The 24,823-nt window shown below is 43.8% G+C and overlaps 1 protein-coding gene across 6 annotated transcripts in view; it reads left to right on the forward strand.

Moving 5' to 3' along the window:
* The window catches only part of EPC1 (enhancer of polycomb homolog 1), a 114,204-nt gene that overhangs the window by 17,174 nt on the left and 72,207 nt on the right, over nucleotides 1-24,823 (forward strand). For 3 of the 6 annotated variants that reach the window (XM_050939063.1, XM_050939064.1, XM_050939068.1), the window contains exon 1: nucleotides 15,850-16,299. The exons of the other annotated variants lie outside the window; for them this stretch is intronic. In XM_050939063.1, coding sequence (XP_050795020.1) covers nucleotides 16,147-16,299 — 153 coding nt within the window. In that variant the 5' untranslated portion in view covers nucleotides 15,850-16,146. Of the gene's footprint in view, nucleotides 1-15,849; nucleotides 16,300-24,823 lie in introns of those variants that run through there. 6 annotated transcript variants of the gene reach the window in all.

Below are 24,823 nucleotides of genomic sequence, written 5' to 3' on the forward strand. Positions count from 1 at the left end.
GTCTGCACCTGAACATTGACTTAATATAGCTTTGAAACTTTACTATGCTTTTAACTTTAATTTAAATGAAATAAGCACAGAAACAGTTTCCTTACCTTGTCAATTTTTTTAAACTTTCCCTTTATTTTTTTATTAGTTTGTTTAACACAGTACTGTACTATATTTGCTTTTTAAAAAAATTTTTTGTCTCTGCTGCTGCATGATTGTGTACTTCCGGTTCCAAATGAAGTGTGTGATTGGCCAGTCAGTTTGTAACTCTGGCATTTGCAACCCTGAGGTTCTATTGCACTTGCTTCGTTTACACTTAGATATTAGAGAGAGTCTAAATCCTGAAGTACTGTGTATAAATTTAATGCACATTTTCAGACTAGCTACTGGAAGCTGTTCCTCCAATGGACAGTGAAAACTGCCATAGTGTTCATCAAGAAATTTCTATCAGCTCTCTACTACTGTCATTCTGTCCAGTTCAAAAACCAATACCAGAGAACGAAGTTTCATTTTTTTCTTGCATTTTAAAGCATTCATTAAAGAATGAGTAAAAGCAACCTTTCTGTTATTCTATCCTTAATGTCTTAGGCTTTTTTACGTCAACTGATATGATGTACACACTGTTTACTACATTTTTAAAATCTGTTATCAGTTGCACCCTTGACATTTTATCAGAGCAAATCAGGAAAACTTGTTGTCCATCATACCTCTGAAGTATACTTATGCTGTCAGTGTCTCAGTAATTGTTATTTATTTACCAAGTGACCCATATTTCACAGTTCAAATCTTTGTCCTCTGTTACTACAACACAGCGAAATAGAGGTGGTGGTGACTTTCAATTTCCGATGGATATGGCATGGGCAACAAATATGTATCATCTCTCATTTTTAATAAAAAAGGTCTTTTCAGATGAGAAAGTTTAGTGCTAAAAGATACCACCACCAACACCAAAGAGCTTTGCTTCTTGAAAAATATGCCAGTAACTTAATTTTCCAAACAGAGAGAACTCTATACCATGATGATTAGCTCTTAAAAGTACAATAATGATTTTTGGACCACCTAAAAATACCATACAAAGACAATGAAAGCCCTTGAATATAATACATAAATAGTTATGTATAGAATAGTCCCTACTTCAAAGACAAATGAAAACCAAGCACTTATACTTTTAAATATCACATTACTATTCACTTCTGTTATTCCTTTGCTGAACAAAACAAGCTATAGTGTAATGGGATCAGACATGTCCATTTCCTTTTCCTTGCTGCTGTTTTTACTTTAGCTTATCAATAAACAAGTAGGCAAAAGATAAGGGTAATTTTTATCCCCTTTTGTATGATAATTTGACATCTTGAATTTCTAAGCGAAACAGCTGCAGATGTTCACATTTTTCAAAGTACACCTGAACTAATGATGGGGATGGGGGAGGGTCTGTTTTCTGGATAGATGAGTGAAATATCTGTATCAGTATGGCAATTCCTATTTTACGTACATTGAAGTCTCCAGAAATGGCAACATTTTAAATGTTGCTATATATTATCATTGAACCTCAAACCACCTCTACTGTAAGTGCTGCCTCTGAATGGTTTCTCATACATTTCCGTGCTATAATCTGCTCAGAGCAGAAATCCTGAATTTCAGTATACGTCACATAATTTTGTGATCTTTGTTTTTCCAATATCAGAATTATCATGTAAGTTATAGTTTAAAAGATTGACATTCATCAACTGATTTTCAGTATCTTGAGGATTAATAGTTTTCATTCGTTTGCAGCAGAAAATAATTTTCCTGGGTGTGGCAAGGCACCTTCTCAGTCTCCCCAGCCTCTGCTGCTTTTAGCCCTGGTGAGACAGGTTTGGGTAATGCAGTCCCCCTTGGGACACAGGGGAAGTCTGCTCCCCATATCTCTACCACTCTTGTTTAGAGTATTTTTACTCCCTTGTGGGAGAGAGCACTGCCTCTCCTCCTGGTGAGGCTCGCTGTCTTGCTGCTCCTACACTCCTGGCAGCAAGGCTCCTTCTCTCTCTGCTCTCCCCCCTCCTAGGGAAGGGTTCAGAAAAGGTCTCAGGCAGCCCTAAGTTGGAATCAGCTGATACTAATTAACCTCAGGTAGCTCCCCCTCAGCTGATTCTAAATGCTACCTTGGTAACCCTTTCTCAGTTGAACCTGATTGACCTGTAGTTGCCTCCCAGTTGATAAGGAGGAGGGCCTTTTAACCCTCTGGGACTGATTCCTACCTCTCCCTTGCAGCTGTCTGTCCTGAGTTTATCACATATTCCCTTCCTCCCCTACTCAACACTACAGGATTGGGCTACTTGGGTTGGTAAACAGTGTACCCTTGAAAGGCCATCCGCATTGCCATGCTTGATTCCGGACCTGTGTTGTACTCTGAAGTGGAAGGATTGTAGCGACAGGAACCACCTTGTCACTCTCGCATTTTTCTCTTTGTTTTGGTGCATCCACTTCAGAGGGGCATGGTCTGTGACAAGGGTAAACCTCCATCCGAGTAGGTAGTAGCATAGGCTTTCTACGGCCCACTTTACAGCCAGGCATTCCTTCTCTACTACGGCATATTTACATTCCCTGGGCAGGAGTTTCCTACTGAGGAACAGGACTGGGTGTTCTTCTGCTCCAACCATTTGTGAAAGAACCGCTCCCAGCCCAACCTCAGAGGCATCCGTTTGCAAGATAAACTCTTTCTCCCAGTCTGGAGCTACCACCCCTGGATCAGTGCAAACAGCAGTCTGCAGATCTGCAAAAGCCTCCTCAGCCGCACTAGACCATCTTACTATGTCCAGGCCACGGGCTTTCGTTAGGTCTGTTAGCAGGCATGCCCTGGTGGCGAAGTGGGGGATGAACCGCCTGTAGTACCGAACCAGCCCCAGGAATGTTCTGACCTGTTTCTTCCAGACTGGTCGGGGCCACTTCTGTATTGCCTCTAACTTGCTGAGTTGGGGCTTCACCATGCCTCTCCCCAGTATATACCCCAGGTATTTGGCTTCTGCTAGCCCAATTGCGCATTAGGAGGGATTTGCAGTCAGCCCTGCCTTCCTCAAGGTGTCCAGGACTGCTTCCACCTTCCCCAAGTGCGTCTCCCAATCCGGACTATGTATAATGACGTCATCAAGACAGGCGGCTGCATACTTGCCATGTGGACGCAACAGTTTGTCTATGAGCCGTTGGAAAGTTGCAGGAGCCTCATGTAAACCAAAAGGGAGGACAGTATATTGATACAGTCCCTCTGGTGTTGAAAAAGCCGTCTTCTCTTTGTCAGCCTTGGCCAAGGGAATTTGCCAATAACCCTTAGGGCTTGGCTACACTGGTGCTTTACAGCGCTGCAACTTTCTCGCTTATGGGTGTGAAAAAAACACCCTCCTGAGCGCTGCAAGATAAAGCGCTGTAAAGTGCCAGTGTAAACAGTGCGGCAGCGCTGGGAGCACGGCTCCCAGCACTGCAAGCTAATCCCCATGAGGAGGTGGAATACGTGCAGCGCTGGGAGAGCTCTCTCCCAGCGCTGGCGCTGCGACCACACTCACACTTCAAAGCGCTGCCACGGCAGCGCTTTGAAGTTTCAAGTGTAGCCAAGCCCTTAATCAGGTCAAGGGTGGACAAAAATCGTGCTTTCCCCAGTCGGTCAATTAACTCATCTATCCGGGGTATAGGGTACGCATCAAATTGGGACACCTCATTCAGTTTCCAGAAGTCATTGCAAAACCTCATATTGCCATCTGGTTTAGGTACTAGGACCGCTGGGCTTGACCATTGGCTATGAGACTCTTCAATGACCCTAACTTCAACATTTTCCTGACTTCTGTCTTGATCTCTTCTCTATTCACCTCCGGGATCCAGTATGGCTTGACATTCACCTTCACTCCAGGCTCTGTGAGGATGTGATGGTGAACCTCAGTAGTCCTGCCTGGCTTTTCTGAGAACACGTCCTGGTTGCATTTGATCATGTTGATCACCTCACTTCGTTGGTCAGGGGTCAATTCTGGGGATATTCCCACTCGGCCAGGCGGGTTGCTCTTGGGAGGTGTCCCTAGAGTGACCATATGAGCTTCTCTGTCTTGCCAAGGTTTCAACAGGTTTATATGATAGACTTGTTTCAGCTTCCAGCGTCGGGGCTGTCGGACCTTGTAATCGACCTCTCCAATGGCTTCTATTATCTCATATGGTCCCTGCCATCTGGCCAGGAGCTTGCTCTCCGCTGTGGGTACGAGCACCATTACCCGATCTCCCACCTGGAATTTTCGGATCGTCGCTTGGGATTGTAGTATGTTTGTTGGGCCCCTTGTGCCCTCTCCATGTGTTCCCACACTGTGGGGGTGACTTGGGCTATCCTGTCTTTCATCTGCAACGCATGCTCGATGAGGTTTTTCCCTGGGTTCGGCTGTTCTTCCCAGCTTTCTTTGGTAATGTCCAGTATGCCGTGGGGATGGCGACCATATAACAGTTCAAATGGAGAGAACCCAGTTGAAGTCTGAGGTACCTCCCTTATTGCAAACATTAGTTACGGTAGCAGGGTGTCCCAGTTCTTCCCATCCTGGCTCACCACCTTTCGTATCATGTTCTTCAATGTTCTATTAAAACGCTCGACGAGGCCATCGGTCTGCGGATGATAGACTGATGTCTTTAGGGTCCGTATGTAGAGCATTGAACATAAGTCCTTCATTAATTTAGACATAAAGGGGGTTCCTTGATCCATCAGGATCTCTTTGGGTATTCCCACTCTAGCAAAAATTTGGATTAATTCTTTAGCTATGGTCTTGGACGTAGTGTTCTGTAGGGGAATGGCCTCGGGGTACCGGTTGGCATAATCTAGCACCACCAGTATGTGCAGATGGCCTCGGGCTGATTTTTCTAGCGGCCCTACTAGGTTCATAGCTATTCACTCAAAGAGGACTTCAATAATCGGCAGAGGTACCAAAGGTGCCCTTAAACGTGGTCAGGGCCCATGTAATTGGCATTCCAGACAGGAGGCACAATATCGTCGGACTGCCGCATATATTCCAGGCCAAAAAAACCTCTGCAGAATTTGATCCAGGGTTTTATCTACCCCTAGATGTCCCCCGAACAGATGGCTGTGGGCTAGCTCCATCACTCCCCTCTGATGTTTCTGTGGCACTAGGAGCTGTTCCACGACTTGCTCCTGGATACGGACTACTCTGTATAGCAGATCCTTCCTGATCATATAATATGGCCCTGGGCTCTTCCTTCCAAAGGGACCCCATTCACCTCAACTACTTCTTTGCAAATATTATTATATACTGGATCATTGGCCTGATCCCGTCCAAAATTCTCTAGTGAAGGTCCAATTTGCTCAAACTCAGGGGGTTCTATTTCCCCCTCCCCCATGAGGGAGGTCCCTGGGGAACTGGGTCCGGCTGCTGGCTCACTGACCTCCTGCCTAGTTCCCTTGTCAGTCGGGCCAACTCTTTCCCCTACGAGTATAGACTTCTGGTTCTGAGTCAACATTCTCTTTCCCCTCCTCTTATCTGCCCTCCTTTCTCGACGAGTCTTCCTGGTCTTCCCAGGGGACGAGAACAAATCCTCGGCAAATTCATGGAAGGCCGAGAGGTTGCTAACTATTGAGGCCATCCCATTGCTCTCTGGGTTATCTTCTTCTGACTCCCCTTCAGGAAGTAGACTGCCAAACCCTGGGAAGTCTCGTCCTATAAGGACTGGGTGAGGGAGTTTCACCATCACCTTCACCATCACCTTAGTGGGGTTTCCCAGGACCTCTATTTTTACTGGGATGGTCGGGTAGTAATTGACATCCCCATGGACACAGGATATCCCTGTGCGCTTGGCCTGGGATAGTTTATCATACTCGACCAGCTTTCCCGAGACCAGCATGACTGCACTTCCTGAGTCTACCAACGCAGTGGTCTTTATACTGTTCATTTTAACTGGCCTAGTATATCTATGAGGGACCATTGCTACCCCTACTACATTTATCAGGTCACATGGCTCTTCTAGATTTCCCAGGTCGCATTGCATGGGCTCCTCTAGGTTTGGGCATTGCACAGCTATATGCCCTGTCTCTCCACATGCATAACATCAGTATCCTGCTCGGGGCAGCCCCCTATTTTTTGGGCTGTGAGGCCTTAACCCCCGAATCTTTCTCTCCCAGTCCCCAAGTCCCTCCGAGTACTCTGGCTGCTCTTCAGCTTCCTTCCTCCCCTCCATAGTTCGGCCCGGAGCTACAGCAACTCAGGCCCTTGTTACATAGACTTGCCTCCTATTCCAGCACCTCCCTTCCTCGGTGGTCCAAGAAAGTTCCTGCGCTGCTAGATGTCTCTCTATGAGGGCAACTAGCTCATCATAGGAGGAGGGATCATTTTGACTGACCCATCCTCGTATGTCCGGCGATAGCCCTCTCATGTACCTGTCCACAATTATGGTTTCCACGACTTCCTCCGGCCGGTGGGTCTCAGGGCACAGCCACTTCCTGGCTAGATGGATCAGGTCAAACAGCTGGGACCTCGGGGCTTTGTTGACTCGCTATTTCCACTCATGGAACCGCTGCGCCCTTATAGCTGTCGTCATGCCAGACCTCGCCAGGATCTCTGCCTTTTGCTGGGAGTAATCTGAAGCTGCTTCTGTTGTCATATCAAAATACGCTTTCTGTGCCTCCTCACAGAGAAAAGGAGCCAGGATACTGGCCCACTGGTCTTGGGGCCAGGCCTCCTGCTGGGCCATTCTCTCAAATGCAAGGAGATATGCCTCCACGTCATCATCCATCGTCATCTTCTGTAAGTAGTGGCTTGCCCGCAGGGGCCGAGTCCCATAGGGACCGTGCATTAGGGTGGTCAGGTCCTCATGCAGGGTGGCTTGATCCTGAGCCGCCTGGCTCATCAATAATTGATTTGTCTGCTGCTGTATTCGCACTGCCTCCTGCTGGGTAGCTATCTGCATCCTGGTAGCTTCTTGTGGGGCAGCAGTGGCCTGCACCAATGCCTTCACTACATCCTCCATTTTGTTTGGTTTATTTGGGGGGGGGCGTGTTTTACCCCGCCCCGAGACGGCTTGCCACGAAGTCTCACTCACATCCCACCCCTGACACCATGTGTGGCAAGGCACCTTCTCAGTCTCCCCAGCCTCTGCTGCTTTTAGCCCTGGTGAGACAGGTTTGAGTAATGTGGTCCCCCTTGGGACACAGGGGAAGACTGCTCCCCGTATCTCCACCAATCTTGTTTAGAGTATTTTTACTCCCTTGTGGGAAAGAGTACTGCCTCTCCTCCTGGTGAGGCTTGCTGTCTTGCTGCTCCTACACTCCTGGCAACAGGACACCTTCTTTCTCTGCTCTCCCCCCTCCTTCCTCCTAGGGAAGGGTTTAAAAAAGGTCTCAGGCAGCCCCAAGTTGGAATCAGCTGATACTAATTAACCTCAGGTAGCTCCCCCTCAGCTGATTCTAAATGCTACCTTGGTAACCCTTTCTCAGTTGAACCTGATTGACCTGTAGTTGCCTCCCAGTTGATAAAGAGGAGGGCCTTTTAATCCTCTGGGACTGATTCCTACCCCTTCCTTGCAGCTGTCTGTCCTGAGTTTATCACACTGGGATAAACTCAGGGACATCCATTGCTGGGAAAATGAACTGCTAGCCCCAAGAATTTCAGGCAAAAAGCTTTTAACCAACCAAGTGCCCTGTTTGTGCCCAAGTGGTATATCAAATACACCTCTATCCCACTATAACGTGACCCGATATAACACAGGTTCACATATAGTGCTATAGCAGCAGGGCTCCGGCTGCTGCAGGGAGCCCAAGGCCCTTTAAATCACCGCTGAAGCCCTGCCACCGCTACCCCAGGGTTGTGGCAGCAGGGCTCGGGCAGCGATTTAAAGGGCCCTGGGTTCCCTGCAGCAGCCGGAGCCCGGAGCTCTTTAAATCACTGGTGGAGCCCTGCCGCTGCTACCCTGGGGCTGCAGCAGTAGGGCTCACCGGCGATTTAAAGGGCCCTGGGCTCCGGCCGCTGCAGGGAGCCCCAGGCCTTTTAAATCACCACTGGAGCCCTGGGGCTGTGTTAGCGGGGCTTAGCCAGCAATTTAAAGGGCCCGGGCTCCCCACAGCAGCCGGAGCCCGGAGCTCTTTAAATCACTGCTGGAGCCCTGCCACTGCTACCCCAATATAACAGCGTTTCACCTATAACTTGGTAGGGATTTTTGGCTCCCCAGGACCACATTATATCGGGGTAAAGGTGTATTGCATAAACCTTTCAGTTTACACAAGTGTATGCACAAGGGTTAAATAAGGACTATTAGTGTTTAACTCTGAATATCCTTCCTTTTTTAAGAATGGGATATCCTTTATATTTTGCTTTTTATTATTTAAATTTCCTCTCCTGACATTAATGGGAGAAAAAGGTTACATTTTATTGGTGTACCTTCTGGTTTACTGCTTGATATCTGTTTCAGTACATGCTCTAGTACTGACAAATGACAAAGTATTCTGAAGGTACATAGTACCAATAGCAGTATTGCAATACATAATACACAATTCACAGTTAACAGTAAAATTTGGAAGTCAAACTTTTATTGCATGCACAATAGCTGAGAAATGTGTACTTATAATTTATACTGCAAATTTATAAACTGCTGTGCATTGGCACAGGGATCTACCTCTGGAGGGTAGCTTGCAGGTTTGTCAACTTATGTATTTCCACAACAAAAAAACAAAGTAAGATTACCTTTTTCTGTCAGTAATATTGTCTAATACATAACAGTAAATAAGCCTACTACATCTAACAGCAGCACGAACAGCTGAACTGCTTGAATTAAATCTTAAGTTTACAATATTTGCTCTTAAGAAAACCAGTACAACTGAGTTTTAACTCAGAAACAAATTTAACAGTAAGTTAAAACCGTAGCGCAAAAATGCACTGAAAGACTCCTTGCAATTTAACACCTAGGTAAATTAAATTACTTAATATTTCTGGAAAATCTTAGATTTTTATATAAGAGTAAGAAAACATTTATATTTACTGAATGAATATTAATGCTTAATTTATAAAAGTTAGGGTAAAAAGCTATTTACATTTTTAACACTGCACTGAAACATCTAGTGAAAGTACAAATTAATATCATGTTTTCCATTTCGCTCTAACATTTGAATATCTCATATAAAAAGAGACCATGTCTCAATCATTAATAGCTGCCCCTTTCTTGGTACTTCTTGTACTGAAACTTTCCTAGCAACAACTAAATTTAGCAAAGTTTCAACCAACATAGAAGAATTCTTAAATCTAACCCATTATTATGATAAGGTCAAAAACAATTTATTTACCTGTGTCAAAAACAGCACCTCCAATTATTAAAACTGAAAGAATTTTTAAAATGTAATTTGATTTCCACTGTTGATGTATAGTACATCAAAAGAAGCTGCTTAACTATCTTGTCACTCCAAGAAAATAAACAGGTCAATTTTATCTTCTGGTTCTCATGCAATAGCACAGTGCCACAATATTTGCCTTTAAAACACTGGAGAGGACTGTTTAAATTCAAACAAAACATTAACTGGCATAAATAAAATCATGAAAATATTTTAATTAATATTATAAACACACACAACTTATAGACCTCGATCCTGTACTGAGAACTGCATTGTCAATGGGACTCTGCCTGGGCAAAGGGATACTGGGCAAACCTGTATAGTACTTGGATCAGAGTTTTAAATTTTGGCCCAAAAGGATATCTTTACCTGAATAAATTGATGTTGTGGTGTTCTTAAAATAGACAGTAGTTGTATGTTCAACTTTAGTTAATGAATGGTTAGGAAAATTGACATTCCAGGGGCTTTTGTGTCACAGGCTGAGGCAATTTGAATGCTAGATTTCACTGTCAGTAGTGAGACTGAAAATTTCTCACTGATACCTTGGCTGTACAAGAAAAGTGAATCATGTCAACTAACCCAATTAAGTAAACGCATATAAAATCCTAATATACACAAGCTTAAACTAGATTAATAGAGGCCATTGCAATCACCTAATATGCCATAGAACTTCTCCAAAATAATTTCTAGAGCATATCTGTTAGAAAAATATCCAATGATTCCAATGATACATTACTGGCTCTGTTAAAAATGTACATCTTAATTCCATTCTGAATTTGTTTAGCGTCAACATCCAGCCATTGGATTGTATTATGCCAGTGGTTCTCAAATGTTTTGTACTGGCAACCCCTTTCAAACAGCAAACCTCTGAGTGCAACTCCCCTTATAAATTAAAAACACATTTATTATATTTAACAGTATTTTAAATGCTAAATTTATAATCCTATTGTTAAAAATGAATTTACTTTTTCTCACCCCTTTTAAGACTAAAACATATTTTATTGAATTAGTTATAAGCATAGTAAATATTTTTTTAAAAAATAACTTGTTTAATACTAGGGAGGGCATGAAGAAACTTTTTCAATATCACTTTTCACAGCAGACTTAATGCCTTCTTGCCACCCTTACTTCTGTGCTGCTGGCAGCAGGGCAGCTCTGAAAGCAGCACCACTGCCAGCAGCAGCGCAGAAGGGTGGCAACGGGGCACTAAGTCTGCTGTGAAAAGTGATATTCACAGCTTTCCTGCTCTGAAGGCAACACTACGTCCAACAGTAGCGCGTTGCCTTCAAAGTTGGGTGGCTGGAGGACAGCAGTGGCAGCAACGCAGAACTGCAGAAGTGAAGGTGGCAATGCAATATCATGCCCTCCTTACTTCCGCATTACATTTGACTTTTTTGCTGCAAGGGGTGGCTCGGGGGGGGCGGGGGGAGGCAGGACTAAGGAAAATTTTGTGATGGGTATAGCCCCCACAAGTCCCCCTAGCTCCACCTCTGCCTGTGTGTCTGACTGTTAATTTATAAATTACTTTTTATTGGTCAATCTCAGTGGTCTGTGGTTTAATGCAGCTCTTCAGCGCTGAACAATCAAGCCTTCTAATGTTGTCTCAGTCCCACCTTTTTAGTCTCAAGACAATAAACTGCACGCACAATACTACAATCCCCACAGTCCAATTTCCTTAAAGTAGTGATAATACAAATATATATTTTGTTTAGAAACAATGATTGCTGCATTATATGTTTACAATACTTTTTGAAGTGAATACACTACACTGTGACAGAAAGGTGTAATTTTCTAAAACATTAGACTTAAATGATATATTTTATAGCTGTTGTTCTCTGTTTCGTGCATGTACTCATGACTCCCATATAACCTTGTGAGCCCCAATTTGAGAACGCCTGTGTTAGACCTTTCACTTCTAGAGTGAAGAGTTTATTATTAAATATTTTTCAGATGTTGATATTTACAGACTGTAATCAAGTCAACCCTTAATCTTCTCTTTGTTAAGCTAAACAGATAGACTCAATGAGCTCACTCACTGTAAGGCAAGTTTTCTAATTCTTTAATCATTCTTGTGGCTATTCTCTGAACCTTCACCAATTTTTCACTATCCTTCTTGAATTGTGGACATCAGAAGTGGGCACAATATTCCAGCAATAGTCACACCAGTGCTAAATACAGAGGTAAAATCTTACTTCTGGGGGGATTCTGCACCACTGCATGCATGCATATTTCATGTGCTGTGCATATTTTTAATTCTCCAACCCCACCCCCGAAAATAGCTACTGCTGAAAAGTTGCTGCAGTTCTGCCTTTTGCCTATTAGTGGGCACTGTGGCACTAGAACACTGCAGCCGCTCCTGGTAAGCCCCAGACAGGATAGATCAGAGAAAGAGCCTGCCTTCTTCACAGAGCCGGTCAGGAGACAGAGGATAAGGGGACACAGACAGTGGGGGGGGGTCAGAAAGGGGCTCATAAGGGCTAGTGAGGGGAGGACAGACTGGGGCAGGGGCTGAATGGGAGTGGAAGCTCAAGGCCACATGGGCAGAGCAGGAGAGGGGGCAGAGCTATAAGGGAGAAGGGGACAGCTGAGTGGGGGCAGAGACAAATGGGGACGGGATGCATGGACACATGAAGATGAGGGGAGGGGGCTGGCAGAGGGGATGCAGGGAGACATGGACGGGGGGGTGCAGGGCAATGGGGGGAAGGACGATGGCTGAGTACAGGCACAGAGATATATGTGGACAGGGGCAGATGTGCCTGACTGAATGGGAGAGGCTAGGAGTCTGCCAGGGTCTGCATGGGGACGCTCCCTAACAATCCCTCCTTGCCACCCCCAAAAAACCTGTTCCATACTTTTCCACATGTACCCAACAACCCTTCAAGTTCATACCCAGGCTCCTTTCCAGGAATTACTTCTCTCTCCTTCAACTTCTCCATTACCCGACTCCACCAAGCCTTTACACTCTGACGAGTGTGGGAAATACGGTTCTGTACTGTAGTATAAATTAAATATTACATAGAGTTCTGTATTAATATGCCTCATAAGGAATCTATTTGTCAAAAAACTTTTCTTGAATCTTTTGTTACCTGTATTGTTAGAGATATTGGCTGACCGTTATTTTGAAATAAATTACCAAAGTCATTGAAATTGGTGTGATTATATTATTTTGACAAAATTTGCAGAATTTTAAAATATTGTGTGCAGAATTTTACATTTTTTGGTGCAGAATTCCCCCCAGGAGTTATAATCTCTCTACTCCTATTCGGGATTCCCCTTTTTGCATCCAAGGACCTGCAGGAAGCCTTTTGGCTATGGCATCAGATCAGAGTTCATGTTCAGCTGAGTATCCACCACAACCCCCAAATCTTTTTCAGTTACTGTTTCCCAGGATAAGCTTCCCCATCCTATAAGTATGGCCTGAATTCTTTGCCCCTAGATATAGGGGTGTGTGTGTATATATATGTGTATATATATATATATGTGTGTGTGTACACATATAGCCATTTTAAAATGCATATTGTTTGCTTGTGCCTGCTATGTATCAGTGGCATCCTGGACCCCGGCCACTCACAGGGTTGGCTAGTTGCCTGCCTCGGACCCCCACCACACGGGTGGGCTGGCCTTTGGTACACAGCTGAGCTGTGCCACAGCTGTATGCTAACTGGGCCATGGGTTGAGAACCACTCCATTAATGGAATGGGAAGTGTTATTTTATGATATGACTACATATGTTTTTTCCAGCTATAGAACAGAAATATTACGGAACGCAATTATTATTGATAATTCTACCATTTCTATCTAGTAGTGGACCAATGCTGTTGTTGGGAATCTTTGTTCCTAATAAAGCAGCAGAGTCCTGTGGCACCTTATAGACGAACAGACATATTGGAGCATGAGCTTTCGTGGGTGAATACCCACTTCATCGGATGCATGTAATGAAAATGTCCAGGGGCAGATATATATATGCAAGCAAGAAGTAGGCTAGAGATAACAAGGTTAGTTCAATCAGGGAAGATGAGGCCCTCTTCTAGCAGTTGAGGTGTGAAAACCACGGAAGGAGAAACTGCTTTTGTAGTTAGCTAGCCATTCACAGTCTTTGTTTAATCCTGAGCTGATGGTGTCAAATTTGCAGATGAACTGAAGCTCAGCGGTTTCTCTTTGAAGTCTGGTCCTAAAGTTTTTTTGCTGCAAGATGGCTACCTTTAAGTCTGCTATTGTGTGTCCAGGGAGATTGAAGTGTTCTCCTACAGGTTTTTTTATATTGCCATTCCTAATAACTGATTTGTGTCCATTTATCCTTTTCCGTAGGGACTATGATGGCGTATATTACATTGGTGGACATGCAGGTGAATGAACCGGTGATGGTGTGGCTGATCTGGTTAGGTCCTGTGGTGGTGTCGCTGGTGTAGATATGTGGGCAGAGTTGGCATCGAGGTTTGTTGCATGGGTTGGTTCCTGAGTTAGAGTTAGTATGGTGCAGTGTGCAGTTACTAGTGAGAATATGCTTCAGGTTGGCAGGTTGTCTGTGGGCGAGGACAAGCCTGCCACCCAAGACCTGTGAAAGTGTGGGATCATTGTCCAGGATTGGTTGTATATCCCTGATGATGCTGCAGTCCTTGCCCACAGACAATCTGCCAACCTGAAGCGTATTCTCACCAGTAACTGCACACTGCACCATAGTAACTCTAACTCAGGAACCAACCCATGCAACAAACAACTGTGCCCACATATCTACACCAGTGACACCATCACAGGACCTAACCAGATCAGCCACACCATCACCGGTTCATTCACCTGCATGTCCACCAATGTAATTTACGCCATCATATGCCAGCAATGCCCCTCTGCTATGTACACTGGCCAAACTGGACACCAGACTTCAAAGAGAAACTGCTGAGCTTCAGTTCATCTGGAAATTTGACATCATCAGCTCAGGATTAAACAAAGACTGTGAATGGCTAGCCAACTACAAAAGCAGTTTTTCCTTCCTTGGTGTTCACACCTCTACTACTAGAAGAGGGCCTCATCCTCCTTGATTGAACTAACCTCGTTATCTCTAGCTTGCTTCTTGCTTGCATATATATACCTGCCTCTGGAAATTTCCACTAAATACCCACTTCGTTGGATGTATGCACCCACGAAAGCTCATGCTCCAATATGTCTGTTAGTCTATAAGGTGCCACAGGACTCTTTGCTGCTTTTACAGATCCAGACTAACACGGCTACCCCTCTGATACCTTGTTCCTAACATACTTAAAAACTCCTTATTGTCCTTAACTCTGCTGGCCATAGATTTCTCCTTATGTCCCTTTGCTTTCCTTATCAATTTTTCTACTTCCTAGATTGATTACGATCAACCTCCCCTTTCTTCCATTTGTTTATTCTTATACATAAAATAACATTTTATATAGCAGCCTTCACTCCCCTGCTACACCAGATTGGGTTTTTTAACCAATATGGCCTTCTTCCTCAATTGTAGCTAGTTAAAGTATTCTTAACCAATCACTCACTTTTTTCTGATTAAATTCTTCCTCCTAGCTAATCTGGTTCATAATTGTTTTCACCATTGTGAAATTAATCCTTCCAAAGCATCAAGTATATATGACACTACTGTGGACTTCATTCTATTTAACGCTTAAATTGCTATACATTTTAGTTCTTTGGTGTTTTTCTTTTTCCAGAAAAAAAATGTTTTTTAACCTAGAAATATAAGGAATGTTAACTTCTGTCTTCCCTGGTCTTCTTGGGAATATCTTGTATGACTCAAATGTGGTTTAGCAGCTCAGCCTTTTCATTAGGTTGTAAACTGTTTAGGCCAAGGATCATCTGCTTGGTATCTAGTTTACAGTGCCCAGCTGGGATACTACCCTCATCCTACTAATCATGAAGTGTTAAATTCTTAACAAAACCAGCTTTCCAGAGTTGGAGTCATAGGAACAAACAGAAAAAGTTGTAAACAGCCCCCGCGCCACTCGCTTCCTTTCTCTACAGTTGAGGTTTCAGTTCTATGGACTCTGATGTCACAAAACCCCTGAGACGGGCTGCCCGGGAGCTCAACAGCGGCAGGTCTCAGGGAGGGAAACTACCCTTAGAAGAAACAACTTCCCTGCCCCGGCTGCTTCACACATCGGCCTAAGCCAGGTCGGTCGCCTGTGCTGCTTGTCTTTACCACGGACTCCCAGGTAGTCTGTCTCCCCCTGCCCTGCAGGGAGCGAAGGGTCTTGCATGGTCCTTGCCCCCTCACTAATGGGGTCTGTCCCCCTGCCTGCCCCTCAGTGAGTGAGACCTGGGGCTAGCCCCTTACCCCACACCACGGGGGCCTCTGTCCCAGCGGCGGAGAGTAAATGTCCCCCCGCCTCACGCTGAGGTGCGGACAGAGCCCGTCCCGCCCTGAAGCGGGAATCTGGAGGAAACCTCACTCCGAGCATCTCTCTGCCCGTTTGAGCTCTCCCGCTCTCTCGTGCCCGCGCTCCCAGGGCCCGCGCCGCGCGCCCCCTGCCCCGGGCGGCGCTGTGCCCGCGCCCCTGCGCGATGCAGTGTGGGAATGGCTGTGGCGCTGGGGTTGGCTGAAAGAGGCGGCCAGTCGAGGTTTAATGTCCGCCATGTTGGCCGTGGCGTACTGAGCGGAGCCGGAGCGGCAGAAAAGAGAAGCCAGCGCCCAACCCAGCCGCGCCAGCCGGCGCTGCCGGGCCCCGCGCCGGAGTGCGTCCCGCCCCGCTGGGGGAGCCCCGGTCCCTCCATGAGAGCGCTCGGCGGGGTCCGGCTTTCAGCTCGGAGCGCTCTCACTGCCGCCCCCCCCTCCCCAGTCGGAGCCGCCATCGCTGCCTAACATGAGCAAACTGTCGTTCCGGGCCCGGGCGCTGGACGCGTCCAAGCCGCTGCCCGTCTTCCGCTGCGAGGACCTGCCCGATCTGGCCGAATATGCCTCCATTAACCGGGCCGTGCCGCAGATGCCCACGGGCATGGAGAAGGAAGAGGAGTCGGTACGTGAGACACCCCCCGGCCGGGTCCCTCCATCCCCCGCACTCGACCCGGGGCCCCCACCTTCGCCTCTGCGCAAGCACAAAATGGCCGCCATCTTCTCCCCGCTCTCCCCGCCCGCGGAGAGGGGGGACCGGAGAGGGAGGGTGCCGAGCCCAAATCCTTCCCCTCGTCCCATACCAAGTTTTTCCCGTGGACCCCGCCACCCCGAACCCGCCCGCCGCGGCGGCTGGCAGGGCTGTTCCCAGGCTTCGGAAGGCACAAAGGGGTCACGTGACGCAGCGAGCGGCCGCCATTTTGTTGTCTCTGGTTCTTGGGATGGGCCTTGTGCGGCAGCGCGAGCCAGTGCCTGGGGAGGCTCCAGTGCTCTCCCGCTGCCACCGGGTGGCGTTGTCGAGTTACATGCTGCGGTAGTGGGAGCGCGACATAGGCTATGGGTGTTGTGAGGAAGCTGTGGCTCTGCACGTGGTGGGTCTGGTCTCCTGCATGTGCCGGGACACGGCTGAGATCATGGCAGAGCAGCCCACCTAGGACTTCTGTGCGGCTTGAATGTACCTATGGGCTCAAGAGCGTGATCAGCGCCATGGACCCACAGCGAAGGTTGCAGCCAGTCTTATACCTCTGTCTATGGGCTGTTGAGTCACTGGGGGGGACGACACGTGATATTACACATGCCTGCTTTTAACTATAAACTTGATATAAAATACTGACTTCCATGTAACTTCCATTCCTGAAAACGCTGAGAGCTCATTGAAGGGCAGGAGGGACATAAACATAACACTGCAAGGTAGTGAGGTTTTGGGGTTACAAGTCTGCTCCTTGCTCCTCGGATCTTTGCTGTAAGAAGGGTTTCCAGTCTAAGGACAACTTCCCTTTAACAAATTTATGTTAAAAATAAGAATTTAAACTTTTTGTCAGGTTTATATCAATACTTGCACATGATATGTAATCATAGAAATGCCTTCAAGCACATGGTGAACAGGAATAGTTCATATGAATCAGATAAAGAAATAACGGTTGTTACAGTTCAGACACAGGTTGCTATTTTAACAAACTTCTTAAAGATAATCGGAGTTTGGAAGTCTAAATCTCCCAATTTCTGCTTCTTTCTACTGTTCCACTGACAATGTAAATCTTCAGTGGAAGACAGTCACTTCAAGCCCCTTTGCTTAAAGGGTTGTCAGCTTAAAAGTTTGAAAACATTTTACCTGCCATTGTTACAATGTAGCAATACTATACCTGAAGAGACTATAGAATGGTAGTCTTTTTCAGTTTTAGTTTGTGCACATGACAGCTCTTGTCACTCTCATTGTTTTCCTAGCATAGTCTGTTCTTCCCTGTTTCTGTAGGGTTTTTTGTACAGCAGTAGAAAAGAGAACATATTTAAAAAGGTGACCTTTAGAACCACAAGTATTGGTAAAGGGAGGAAAGTTAGGGAGCAACATTTTTTTTTAATTTACTAGATTTCAAGTTGATAGTACAGTAAGTGGTTGGATTAAGACAGTTTATAAGCTCCTTCCTGCATTCCTATAGATACTAAAAGTGAAGTTTGTTACATTTCTCTAAACCTAAGGAATGCATTCCTTGGTTTTCAGGTACAGCCTTCTACACCTGATAAAGTGTACAGACAATTTTACAAACCATGTGGAATTTCATGCAACAATTTTGTATCAGATAATTTCTGGATGGGTTAGGAAATATCAGTCTGTGTCCTGGATTGTGTTCGTGCTGTAAATATTCTTCTAAGTTGTATTTTGGAGTTTGAGGATTTATACTATAGTTAACATTTATGTATCATATCTAGAACTTGTACAGACATTAACTACTGTAATTATTTTATTCAACAAACATGTTTTGCCCAACTGTAATAAACATGAAGTTTTTTTTTTGAGACTAGATGACTCAAAATTGAGTTGAATGAGATTAACTTTTGCCCAGTAAGAATGTTTGGGTACTGTAGGTTGGTACAGTACAGAGACTTGTTTGAATACAAACTTTTCATTTTTTGATATGTGGGATATAGTACTTTATTTCCAGTTTCATTATATTTTAAAGTAAAGAAACAGTTTTTTGTTATGCCTGTCTGTATTTTAATTAAAAGTAATATATTACCAGACAACTTTTGTCTTTGTTTTATTTCTGCTATAGGCTTTCTAGAGGAGTCTTTCGGGGTGAAAACTATACCAGCATGAGTAGCCCTTTCTTTCTAGTTAAGGCAAGGTTGATAGTCACTGTCACAGGTTTTGGGCAAAGAGGGCTTACTAATATGAAAAATCTGATTAAGTGACTATGCTTAGATTTTTTTGCAAATCAAGCTTTAAAAACAAGTGTGATTAACAAAATAGCTAGCTAGCCAGACAACTTTAACTTAACTCAAGTTAAATTTGCATATATCTTTTTCTCTGATAAAGTAACAAATCAAAGAATATTCACTTGCCAATGGAATACTCTTGTATCTTGTTGAACCCATCTAAAATTACTTCAGGAACTGTATATTTTTTTGTAGCCATTTTTTTCCCTTCCAGAATGTGTTGGTGTTCAATATAAAGAAACATGGGCAGTGGTAATTAAATCAGATTAACGGTCTGCTCCATTAGTTCTCCAAATGTCCTGTCATATTTTTTTGTTGGGAGGGGAGTAGGAGTTAATTAACCTATGTAGAGATAGGTAAGCCTAGTGTATATTGTGTGAATGCAATTAATGGTTCAAATGTCTATTTCTTTAGACTGTGCAAAAGAGGATATGGTTCAATAGTGATTTTTTAAATATTTTTTTAAACTTTCTTTACAATAAACTACTGTGATCAGGCACCTATAGCAGCCTGCTAATAGTGTTTAAATACAACTTCAAGTTTTACATAACATCAAGTATGTATTCATTTAAAGTTATATTTAAAAGAGCTATCCTTGGACTAAGTATCTTGCTGTGAGATTGAACTACTACTTTAGCATTTTTTGTAAAAGGATGCATATTTTGCTTCCCCTTCCTTGCATCTTTCTACCCCTCCCCTTCCCAAAAAGAAGAACCAGTATGGAAAATAACACAGCTTTAGTGGTAGAATGAGAATCTTCAGATGAGTAAAAATGCTAAAAGCATGAGGCCAGACCTTACTGAACTTATAATATCTGGGTTTAAAACACCTCTTTTCCCAGATGTTTTAGCTATTATTTAAAACAAAAATTGGCAGCCAAAGGTCTTTAAGAAGATGTTAATCCAGTTACCTAGTTTGACATTTCTTCTGTCTAATAAAACAAGACTTCAGATGTGATGTTGGTTCTGTTGAGAGGTAAAGGTCTTACATAGAAAGCTCTTTGTATTACATAATACTAGCAGATAAATAACATTTGAAGTAGTCCTCATGGTTGGCTTAGTTTAGGACCCAATTTCCTATGCTGCTTAAAAATTGGAATCTCATTGCTAAGCAAATAATCAAGTGCCTTAACCTAAGGAAGTTCCCAGGAAGGGGATTGCAAATCTTCATTAAGATAATAAATAAATTGCTAGTTTTTAAAAGTTTAGAAGTTTGGACTTTTTAAAATCTACCAGTTATGTTCACCCATACCACACAATTATCATACAGCCAAAATACCTAGAAAACATCCTATTATCAAATAAAACACAACTTTATTGTATTAGTGATTGGAAACAGACCACTAACAAGTGGATGGATATATAGTGTACTTAATATTGCAAGAATAATACAAAAAGCAGTAACATCAAAGTAGTGTCTAAGTTGATACAACAAACTTAAAAAGTAAGTTGCCTATATAAAGCTGGGGAGGGAGGTTTGTGCCTCTTTTCCTTTCTTTCTTATCAGTAAAGGTCTGGAATGTTGTGTTGTTTTATTTTTTGTTTTTTGTTTTTAAATAAGAATGCTGGTTTAAAATTAGAAATTCAGATCTTGACTAAGCTAGAACACAAGATGACAACTAGTGCAATAGTAACACTGAGCTGAGAGAAGTTATTCTATTGAATGGATTTTTGGACTGCCAAACTTTTTTAGCACCTGTGTAACTTCAGTAACTAACACTTCGGAAAAGGGAGCCTTTTAAGATTTAAAACCCTCAAACATCCTGGACTTAAAGGTCAACCAGCCAAAACGGGGAAGATTGGATTTAACTTTCTTAGCCAGTCTAAATAAGAAAAATATCTTTTATCACAACAAACTTTTAGATCATTTTCTTATGCCATAAAGTGGCATTAGAACTTCTTAAATGCTTTACAGGTCAGCTTTAAATACATACACAGCTGCTGAGATGTAAAAAACGTTTTTTTTGTTTTTTTTTTTTCCCTCCCTCACCAAAAGTAACCGTATTCAGGACAATTCCCCAAAAGAGGTGCAGGTTTTAAATGTACCTACTGATGTGAGACTGTGTAAACATTGTTAATATATCTGCTTCTTTTAAAAGAAGCAAACAAAAAACCCAGCAACCCCATACACAACAGAAACTTTTTTAAGATCTGACCACAAAACTAGCGTGCCTACGAGGCAGGGCCATATATACCATAAACATCTATGAAGAAAAATCAAAGCCATGTGTTTGAAGTTTTTGTTCTCAAGCTACCTATATTGTGTTTTAAAGTGAAACATTAGTCTTCTCTAAACTAGAATGTTTTAGTGATTACATGTACAAGTATAGTTAAGCAGCCATTCCTGTGCAGTTAACACTGGTATAGCTTATTCTGGCTTTGGAAGCAAAATAAGCTATGCCAGTATAATAGCAGTCCATGCTATGGCTTATACCAGTATAACTTTATCACGGGTGCAGTTTTTATCGGTTATATTTGTGTAATTTCTAGTATAGACCAGGTCTAAAGGTATGCTTCACTACAGCATAGTTATGGCGCTGCCACTGAAGCATCATAGTGTAGACATTTCCTAAACTGACAGTTGTTTTTCCATTGATGTAGTTGATCCAGCCCCTTCAAAAGTCAGTAACTAGGTCGACAGAGGAATTCTGTCAACCTACCTTGCGTTCAGGCCAGGGTTTAAGTTGATTTAATTCAGAGTATGAAATTTTTCAGTCCATAAGCCCTTGTCTACACTATGAGGGTAAGTCAACCTAAGTTACACTACTCCAGCTATGTGAATAACATAGCTGGAGTCAGCATAGCTTCGATTGACTTACTGCAGTGTGTACACCACGCTGGGTTGACAGGAGACACACTCTCCCGTTGACTTACCTTACGCTTCTCGTTCCAGTGGAGTACCGGAGTCAATGGGAGAGTGATCTGCAGTCGATTGAGCAAGTCTTCACTAGACCTTCAGTTAAGTTTTAATTTAATTTGCAAGCATAGACCAGGCCTGAGTTTCTCCCTCTCTCTTCTCCCTTTTTCAGTTGGATAGATATTTAGTGGAATGTTGGTTTGCTAATGGCTTTGAATCTGAGAATTTAAGAGCAACTGTAGAATAAATTCTAAAACTGTTTAATTAAATTGTACAGTGAACTGTAGGGAGGCTTACCGGGATGTTTCTAAAGCTACTTAGTTAAGATGAAATGTATAGCCTCTGGGTCTTTTTTATTGGAACCCTTTGTCTGGTAAATGTTCTGTATTTGCAGGAAAAGATCTAATAGGTCTTTTCCATTTTTATTCTCCCTGATTTCTTATTTATGTTGACATAAACTGTATTGTCACAGAATATCTGGCTTGTCTCAGTTACTGTAATTAAGTTGTCATTGTATTAACCCCCAGAATACTGTCAGGTTCCCTGTTAACACACACATCAAGTTTATGGACATATCTAGAGCCTTCATATTAACTGCAGGGAATTAGTTATCCAAGTAACAATTTATATTCTCTAACATTTAAATTTTTAAACATTCTAGAACAAAGATAAGATGGGCTTTGTCAGTCTGTTAATCTATTTGAACTACATTTTCCCCTTTAAATGTATGAATTTAGTGCTGAGATACCACCACAGTCTACCATTTGCCGTTTTTCTTCATGGTTCAGTAATCCTTACAGATTCATGGTCTCAGGCCATTGTCTCATCAGCTCTAGGAAGACAGGAAAAAAATAGTACTGAAAATTTTATTTTAGTGTAGTTTTTTCTTAACAAATACGTAGGTGTCTGTAATTTGAGAAGCTGTTAGTGACTCTTTATTTAAGTTACCTAATACTTTACATCAGAGGTCGGCAACCTATGGCACGTGAGCTGATTTTGAGCGGCATGCAACTTTCTGCTGTGGTCCCAGCCCCCACATCCACTGCTCTCCCCTGCGGGGACAGAAGGCAGAAGCTTGGTTCTGCAGCAGCCAAGCTTCCCCCTCCCCCGCTTCTTCCCCCGGCTTGGTGCTTTCATGCCCTGCCCCCTCTCCTTCCCTCACCAATAAGTTGATGGCCCTTGCAATGGGGAGGGGGAAGAGCGCAGCGTGTGCACAGCTCCGTAAAGGAGACAGAGAGGTAGGGACAGGGCCTTGGGGAAGGGGCCGGAACAGGGCATATCCCTTCCAGCCCCCTGCCATGAGCTGCTCGGGGCAGGGGGCTGGGAGCACCCTCACGAGCCAAGCACCCCAGCCCTCTGCCCTGAACCCCCCATCCCAGCACACATCCAGCCTTCTGCACTGCACTCCCCAGCCTCATCCCTCTGCCCTGAACCCCCGCACATACCCAGCTCTCTGCTCTGACACCCCACACACCCAGCCCTCTGCCCTGCACCCTCATAGCCTCATCCCTCTGCCCTGACCCCCACACGCACACACTCAGCCTTCTGCCCAGCCCTCTGCCCTGACCCCTGAAACCACTACCCCCACCCCCCGGGTCTGGGGTTCCAGCAGCAGGCCCTGCTCAGCCCGCTGCCGGCTTAGGTGAACAGAACCCCAGGCTGGCAGCATCAGATCAGTATTTTAATTTAATTGACACGTCTTAAACATTTTGAAAACCTTGTTTACTTTACATACAATATTTTAGTTATATAATATAGACTTGTAGAAAGAGACCTTCTAAAAACGTTAAAATGTATGACTGGCACGCGAAACCTTAAATTAGAGTGAATAAATGAAGACTCGGCACACCACTTCTGAAAGGTTGCCGACCCCTGCTTTACATCTATAAGAGATTCTTGTAACTGAGATGCTCCAATACCATCGTGCTTGCAGCAGGAAATTCAGCATGTAGAAAGCCCTCAGGTTAGCAACATGCCTTTTCTCTTATCCTAGGAAATTCCAGTGCATGACTCAGGAGAACTTAGAACAAGCTCTTTCTAAAGAGCCAGACCCAATGTAGCAGTACCACACACTATACCAGGAGCTGCCAGAGCAATGGGAGGGAGGAGAAAGATGGGCTGGGCATCTCGCTTCGCCCGTGCACACGTTACATTCCCTGCAACCCAGCACATGGCCCCATCATCCCAGTCTTCCCTTCCCTTCCCAACTCTGGAATGCTATATAGGGCAGGACCTTCCCAATCCAGCTGGGCCAGACTCCCCCAAATAAACCCACTGGCACCCAGAATCCACTCTACTGGAGGTACCGCCTTGGTTGGAGACAGAGCTAGGCTGGACTCCTTCCTCAAATGCTCCCTGGACCCAGCTCATGGCTGTAATATGCCATCTTTCTTTTGCCCCAGCTCTGAGATAAAGCCTTTTCCTTGTGCCAGCTAACATAACTGATTCTATAGCTCAAGTGGCAAAAGTTCATATTACAGTGCTCAAACCCTGCTAGTGTGTGATGGAGGATTTGTTTGAGTTGTATATGAGAGTTCTTGCTCTTTTTTTAAAAAATATTGACTATTAATTAGTGTGCAAAGTGAAACCACCCAAAAGTTAGACAGTGCAAGATCTATAGTTTCCTATGCAACTTTAATTCTGTCCCCCGCATTATAACTTCATTACTTTTTTTCACAGGATCTGCACCTCATTTGATGAATGAGGCAGAACTAATATTGTGCAGTCCTCTTTAAATCTGGCTTTTCCTTAACATTTGAGTGCTTGACTTTGTAAACAAGTCAGTTTTTATGTAATACTGTGTATGTATAAATACACATGTATAAATATTTTCTGCATTTGCCTGCAGTTATAGTACCTTGTGCTTTTCACATGTAAGACCTCAGAGTGAAAAGTAACTGGCTAGGAGACCTGTAAAGACACTGAAGGGTGGACTACACAGAGAAACTGCACCAGGTTAGTGAAATTGGTTTCTAGCTAGTTTTGAGTTAAATATGTCCTTATCCCTCAAGTTTGTGGAGACATCCAAGATCAGCTGATTTTAATTGGATAAACTGCATTAAGCTAAACTAATATTAGCCACTCTTTACTGTTTAAGTTCATCATGACCAGCCATCACGTGTTAGATACCACTAACGCCTGATGTAGACAAGGACCGCGTACAAAAACATGTATTAAAACTTTAACATGTTCTTTAACACAGCTCACTGCCCCTTGGCATAGACGAAGCCTGGTCTACCCACAAAGTTGAACCAGATTACATATTTAAAGGGAAAAAAAAACGCAAAACACACCTTTAGTTAAACAGATGGTGTTAAAGTGCTGTGTGTGTGTGTGTTTAAATTAGATTTTTTTTTAAG

The sequence above is a fragment of the Gopherus flavomarginatus genome, chromosome 2 (assembly GCF_025201925.1).
Source record: "Gopherus flavomarginatus isolate rGopFla2 chromosome 2, rGopFla2.mat.asm, whole genome shotgun sequence".
Taxonomy (NCBI): domain Eukaryota; kingdom Metazoa; phylum Chordata; order Testudines; family Testudinidae; genus Gopherus; species Gopherus flavomarginatus.